This window comes from Loxodonta africana, chromosome 9 (genome assembly GCF_030014295.1).
Source record: "Loxodonta africana isolate mLoxAfr1 chromosome 9, mLoxAfr1.hap2, whole genome shotgun sequence".
NCBI lineage: Eukaryota > Metazoa > Chordata > Mammalia > Proboscidea > Elephantidae > Loxodonta > Loxodonta africana.
Genome location: NC_087350.1, coordinates 104,126,142 through 104,132,983, shown reverse-complemented (window position 1 = coordinate 104,132,983; position 6,842 = coordinate 104,126,142). Strand labels below are relative to the sequence as shown.

At 43.4% G+C, this 6,842-nt stretch overlaps 1 protein-coding gene across 1 annotated transcript in view; it reads left to right on the top strand.

The window, feature by feature from the left end:
- Positions 1 to 1,386: 1,386 nt before the first annotated feature.
- The window catches only part of LURAP1L (leucine rich adaptor protein 1 like), a 45,592-nt gene continuing 40,136 nt past the window's right edge, over positions 1,387 to 6,842 (top strand). Inside the window, exon 1 of the mRNA XM_003407678.3 lies at positions 1,387 to 2,334. Within this exon, the coding sequence (XP_003407726.1) occupies positions 2,023 to 2,334 (312 nt within the window). The 5' untranslated portion in view covers positions 1,387 to 2,022. The remainder of the gene's footprint in view (positions 2,335 to 6,842) is intronic.

Genomic DNA, 6,842 nt, shown 5'->3' with positions numbered 1-6,842 from the left:
CATTTGTAAGCTGCTCTTCTCAGTCATCCTGATGCTGAACTTTATAAGAGTTTTGTAATAACAATCTTTCTTGACTGAAACGCAATCCTTTCGTAATTAGATGCCACAGTACAAATCTTATCGCATGATCTTGCGGTTTGCCAAATTTAGGACAAAGCATGACATATCATCAGGGAGTGGAGATTTAGTCTTGTTCTCCTTTGATTCCATAAATGCAGGCTCCAAGTTTAAAATGACGCACTTAACTTACAACTCTTTTCTTCAATTTTTTTTTTTTAAGTGAGAAATAACATACAAATTTCTGGCATGTTGACAGAAGAACTTCAACAACTGTCTCCCTGACATGAAATATTTAATTCATAAAGCCCATGGTTCCTATCCTTAAGAGGTTTCCTAGGCGAGGCTATAATAAAAATAAACTCTATCAACCTACGTGCCTACAAGTTTGTAAAACGTGGATGATGTCCTTGGGGATGGAGCCTAGGAAGGACCAAGATCCCGAATGTGTTTTTGTATTTGCCCCAGAAATAAAGGGGTCCATACTTTGAAATATTCCTATGGAAAGCAAAATTTGTAGTTTACTGTAATGAAAATAGTATTTTCCTGCTTGAAGATTATTGATACACGTTCAACGCTGAATCAAATCCGTAGTCCATGCAGTTCATAGCAACTTTTGGGGTAGACGTATCTCAGATCAACAGGTTGCAAACTTTGAGCTTCTCCTAAATAGTTGAAAAACTAGAAAATTATCAAAGAATAATTCTTTCTTAATATTTTTTCTTCCATAATTAGACTAAAATTAACTCTGAACTGTTCTCTTCTAAAATCCCACTGCTATCTATAGGGTCGCTATGAGTCGGAATTGACTCAACGGCAATGGGTTTAATCGCAATAGTCATATAAGCTATTCTATCTAATTCTTCCCTTCTGCTTTTGGGGATATAATACAACTTTGGTAAGGCAATTAATTTGGGCTGTACATTTACATTGAACTTTTGTATGAAACTGTTTTCCTCTTCATTAGCATTAAATCATAAGGAAAGGCTTCTAAAGCTAGATTCTTACCTTTTAGGAAGGTAGGGGTGGCGAATGAAACCAAATTTAAAGTCATTCTGACTAATTATTGTTAACTGTTTTAAGGTAACCACCAGGCAACTTCGCCGGGAAAAGGGAAAAATCTAATACCAGTGTTGGGTACTCTCAGTTTAAAGCAGGACGCTTCAGCTTTGCTACTAGCAGAAGAGTTGAGACATTTCTCTGCTCTTCTTTTCTGTGATATACGGTACAAGGGTTGGCCCTGGTTTGGTCCACCTGCCAGCGGAGTTTAAAGTTTCCGAGGCTCGGAGGAATACCAAGACTTGGATCAAACAGCCTAAATGGGAAGAAGGGCTGTTGTGCTGCATCCAGGAAGCTGTTAAACGCCTGCTAAACTAAATCTTTCTTTTATGCGTCTTGCACACGACCGATCTCCTTTTCCATTGACCAGAGTTTATTTCTGACAATCCAGGATATCCCGAAAGCTTGGACACATATGGCTGGAAAATGAAACGACCTAGGACCGTGGCCACATAATTATTTTGTTGCCGCCTGGTACCAGATGGGCAGTCAGTGAACGGCGCAGAGATGTGAACGGACAGTTTTACAATGTGAAGCTAAAAAAATTGCATTCCCCTCTCTTTCCTTTTGGTCTACGGTACTTGCTTTTCCTCCTCTCTGCAATATCGATTAACTCAACTTTGCAGTGGAGTAGCCAAAAAGGAAGAGCATGAGGCGATCTAGATCGTCGTAGTCAGTGTCCGCGGCGTCGCAGTACTCAGGGAGCTGCGGCTGCGACCCGCCGCGTCCTGTACGGATTTCAGGGCTGACACCGCACAGGCGGTTATGAAGCGGACGGTGCGCTCAATCCGCCGAGGCTAGAGACCTGGCGCTGGGAGGGCTCTCCCAATCTCGCCGCAGCCTGCGAGGCCCCGCTGCCTCTCATCTGCTTCATTTGATTACCGTTCTCACCGTTCTTGAAAAGTCATGGAAGACGGCCCGCTGCCAGACCTCAGGGACATTGAGCTGAAGCTGGGGCGCAAAGTGCCTGAAAGCCTAGTGCGCTCGCTCCGCGGGGAGGAGCCGGTTCCCCGAGAAAGGGACAGGGATCCCTGCGGGGGGAGCTGCAGCGGCGGCGGCGGCGGCGGCGGCTGCAGTAGCAGCAGCAGTAGCTGCAGCTTCCCTCCCTCCTTGTCGTCTTCCTCGTCGTCCTCCCTAACCTCTGGCTCCCCGCGACGTAGCCACTCCAGCGCCCTGGAGAGGCTGGAAACCAAGCTTCACCTCCTCAGGCAAGAGATGGTGAGTGTGGGGCGCCCGCCGCGGGGCTGGGAGCCAGGGGCGGGAGATGGGGCCATCGGAGGACGGGCTGGGGGAGAGGGCGCCAGGGGCTGAGAGCTCAGTGCTGGGCGCGTGGGAAACGCGGGCGGAGCAGCGCTCGGGGGGCGCGCGTCGGGAGGCAGCTGTGTCGAGGCTAGTTTACCCCGGACTTTGCTCGGTTACGGTTTGCTACAGCAGCAGAACCCCTGCTGTTGTACTTTGTGATAGCGCCATCACGCTGACCATTCTGCAGCCTCCAGGCGTCGGCCCGCTGAGGGCTTGCAGTTGCTCGACCCAAGTGGGGCCTGCTGTGCGCCGTCCACACTTCCGATAGGTTCAAAAGGTGGCCCAATTCATTACAGCAAAGGTACTTCCTGGTTTGCCCGGAGGTGGCGCGGCGGGGGCCCTGCAGCTCTCTTTTTGCTCACTCCTCTTCCAGCACCGCCCTCCCCTTGATGCAGCAGCCGCAGCTGCTCCAAGGCCGCTGTTGAGCTGATCCACCACAGCTGGCTCGGAAAACAATGGCTCACTCCTCCCTAACGTCCTTATGAATGGCTACTCTCAATGTTTTGATCCAGGCGAACAGGTGATCCCCAGGCTCAGGGATTTACTAATGACCACCTCTTACCCTTCCCCCTCAGTCGTCCATCTGCAATTGTTTTCCCTGCTGTTTGCAAACGTTAGCCTAAGAATAGGACAATGGGGCAAGTACTGGAGCTGTGGATACTTGTTACTCCGGATGTACTTAGATACTTATTTACTTGCTAGGAACTCTTAGACAAGTCACTTCGTCTGTATGGACCTCGGTCTATTTGTACAATGAGCTGGTTGGAGGACAGGATCTCTTCCTAAATCCTTTGAAGAAAATGACCACAAAGCTACAGAAGAGAGGAGGAAGGTTGCAACTGCGGGCCTCAGTCGGGGATGGGATGGTGAGCAGGATTTCCTATATAAATGACAAGGTGTAGATGGAGATTTTCATGAAAAAGAAGTAACCAGAGGTGTTTTCCTAGCTCCTCTTTTTCTGCAGTTGGAAGACTCCAGAGGGAATAAGTTCCAGAGGATAAAGTAATCTTGGCAAATATATCAGAGCAAAAAGTCAGTCTTCAGAGGTCATGTCCTGTGTCTAGATTTTCCATTTACTATCTACACAAAGGCTCTAGGATGGCACCTTTAAAACCTCTGAAACATCGTTAAGGTTAAGCTACTGAAAGCCTTTCATTTTTTTTTTTCTCTCAAGTACTCATTTTCTTCCCATGTGAAATATTCCAGATGTTGAAATCAGATACCAACCCAAAAAAACCCACTGCCCTCGAGTCGATTCTGACTCATAGTGACCCTGTAGGACATAGTAGAACTGCCCCACAGAGTTTCCAAGGAGCGCCTGGAGGATTCCAACTGCCGACCTCTTGGTTGGCAGCCATAGCACTTAACCACTATGCTCCCAGGGCTTCCGAAATGAGATACCCACACACATATATACATGTATAGTACAAATTTTTCTTTTACTATACTCATTTTTTACTGTCTAAATACACACACATTCAGAGGTTATACATATCAGTCATTCAACAAGTATTTGTTAAGCGTTTACTATATCCTTGGAGGCCCTATGGGGCAGTTCTACTCTGTCCTATAGGCTCGCTATAGGGTCACTACGAGTTGGAATCGACTCAATGGCAGTGGGTTTGGTTTTCGTTTTGGTTGGAATTAACTGCGTGTGGAATACAAAATGAAAAAATTTGGGGACCTGCCCCTTAAGGGCTCTCAAATCCCTTTCACCCATTTGCCATTTATTACTTATAGCATAGCAAGCCAAATGTGTTGAAGAATTCTATATGGTTTTTTTTTTTTTTTTTTTTTAAAGATGGTTATTTCCAACTAAAAAAACCTAGGCTTATCTATAATTTTCAATGAAAATTTCATGTACTTGATAAAAATTCTGTTCCCCCAAGCCAAGTCATAGTGTATATAATGATCATGGTATAGTAATTAAGGGGAAAAAAACAAAAACTGCAACAGAAACACTCAACAATAACAGCAGCAGTAGGTTGCTAAATTGACTATTCATTACATTTTTTATGTGTGGCATCAGCATCTATAGACATGGGAGCATTTTTGCAAGAACACATGTTTATATGTTAAACTTTGTTGTACTCTAATAAAGGTCTCTATCAAGCACATGATAACATTGGCTTGAGAGCATTGAGGGAAGGCATTGGAAACAGGTATATTCCCTTGCCATTGAGACAGTTTTCCCCATTTCACATAATTCTGTGGGTGCTAAAAACCCCAGCTTCCTCACAAATTCAAACCAACAGATTTGTTTTATGTAGACTTGGCAGTTTTGTTATAAACACTGAACAGATGCAGTTCTGTAGTTCTTTCTGTCTCCCCCTAGCATCCCCATGTTAGAAGTTGGAGAAGTAGAGTTGGGCCAAGATCTCTTGTTATTCTTATATTCTCTTCTGCCCTGTGCTATGGACATTGAGTTAACCTCCTTAACAGTATGCCTGATTACACGTTTCTTGATCATTCTTTTTACCTGCTCACGATTTTTCTTGTAGCTGGTCTGGGGTTATCCAGCTTTGGACCCACCCTTGGAGCTCCTTTCTCTGAAACCCTTTGCCATGTACAAGGTTTCCTGGAGACCTCCAGGAATTAAGCCTCCCTTCTTTCCTGTTGGAAACCCTGTTGGCGTAGTGGTTAACAGCTACGACTGCTAACCAAAAGGTCAGATGTTGCAATACACCAGGCGCTCCTTGGAAACTGTATGGGGAAGTTCTACTCTGTCATATAGGGTCGCTATGAGTCAGAATCGACTTGACAGCAATGGGTTTTTTTTTTTTTTTTTTTCTTTTCCTATTAGGATGGATGTGTGTATCCTTGACATAGTACAGTATAGACTTGCAGGGAGGTAGTCTTGACACTTAAGGTTCTTTACATACAAATAATTTCATCATCATTGTTTCTCTGATCTCCTTTATGCTTTTGTGGGTCATTTCCTTTAGTATTACCTGTGATTGTTATAATCACTCCCCTTATACATCCATGAGACCCAGATGTTAAGGAGGCAAATTGAAAAAGAGATTGAAGAGGGAGAGATTGAAGTTTGTGGACAAACTTCTGCATGCTGGATCCCTTATTAATAACATAAATAGCACTGCCCCCAATAAAGTATGTGGGCTTAAGGGGAATGTTGGAAAAGAAAATTTGTAGGCATATATTTGGAAGAGTAAGTCAGTTTCACAGAACCATCAGGATGACTGGGGGTGGGTATAAATTTTCCCAACGCGAAGTGTTTTTATTTTGAATTTAGAAATAAGGAAATTTGGCAATGCACTAAGCAAATACAGAGATACACAGAAGAAATTTATGATGATATTGGAAATAGGTGTCAGGCCTCTCATATAAAGTCTGCCCAGTAATAATTGTTTGCTGCTTTTCAATTCCCAGAGTGTTTTAATGTTTGTCCTGTTTGAGCCTGAGATCAAACTGGGCAAGAGGAAGTATTTCCAGCTGCATTTTGCAGATGAGATCATTGAGAAAGAAGGCCAGTGTCCCACAGCTAGTGAACAGAATCACGGCTTGAACTCATATCCTCTGATTCTGTGTTCTGTGCTTTTCCCCTGTTCCAGTCTGTATCCTCACAATTTTTTTTTTTCAAAATACGATATAGTTCATGTAATCTGTGATATTCTCTCAGCGCACCCTAGAGTGGCAAACAAACGAAAAACTCCAAACCAGTTGCTGATGAGTAGGTTCCGAATCATCAGTAGAGATGATTTTTCAGAAGCAGTTCACCAGGCCTTTCTTCTGAGGTGCCTCTGGGTGGGTTTGAACTGCCAGCCTTTCAGTTAGTAGTCAAGCACTTAACTATTTGCATTACTGCTCCGAAAACCAAAGTGTAGTTTGGAATGGAGTAGATACTACCTATTGATGACACATTCTGGGTTCTATTAGATTCTGTACTATCTAAGGACAGTTGTTGATCTTTAGGGAATGCAGTGCCATTATCAAAACAGATTTGAAAATACTGTATCCTGATGTCCATGTTTTTGGCACTGGTTTGCATAGCAGCTGTGTAATAGTGAAGTATAACATCTCAGGCCAATTCCTTATCCCAATTCCTCAATACTTGCTTTAATAAAGTTTTCTAGGCAATACCCAGGCCTAGACACAAAGGCACACATATATATAGACACACATACTTAAATGATACTAGAAGAACATAAATCAAAATGTCAAAAGTGTGGAGAATGGTCGATTTAGAGTCAGTTTTTATTGATGGTTTTTCTTTTTGAGCTTTTCCATGGTTTTCCACCTGTCGTAAATGGCTGGCTTACTTTTGTAAGGAAAATAAAAATAGAAATTATTTTGCAGTACCCTCAAAAAGAGATAATAGTGTCATTAAATTAACTTCACGATTGCTTTGGACATATTCACAGTAGGTTAGGAAATTTCTGTCATTTACTGATTTCCCCTAAATT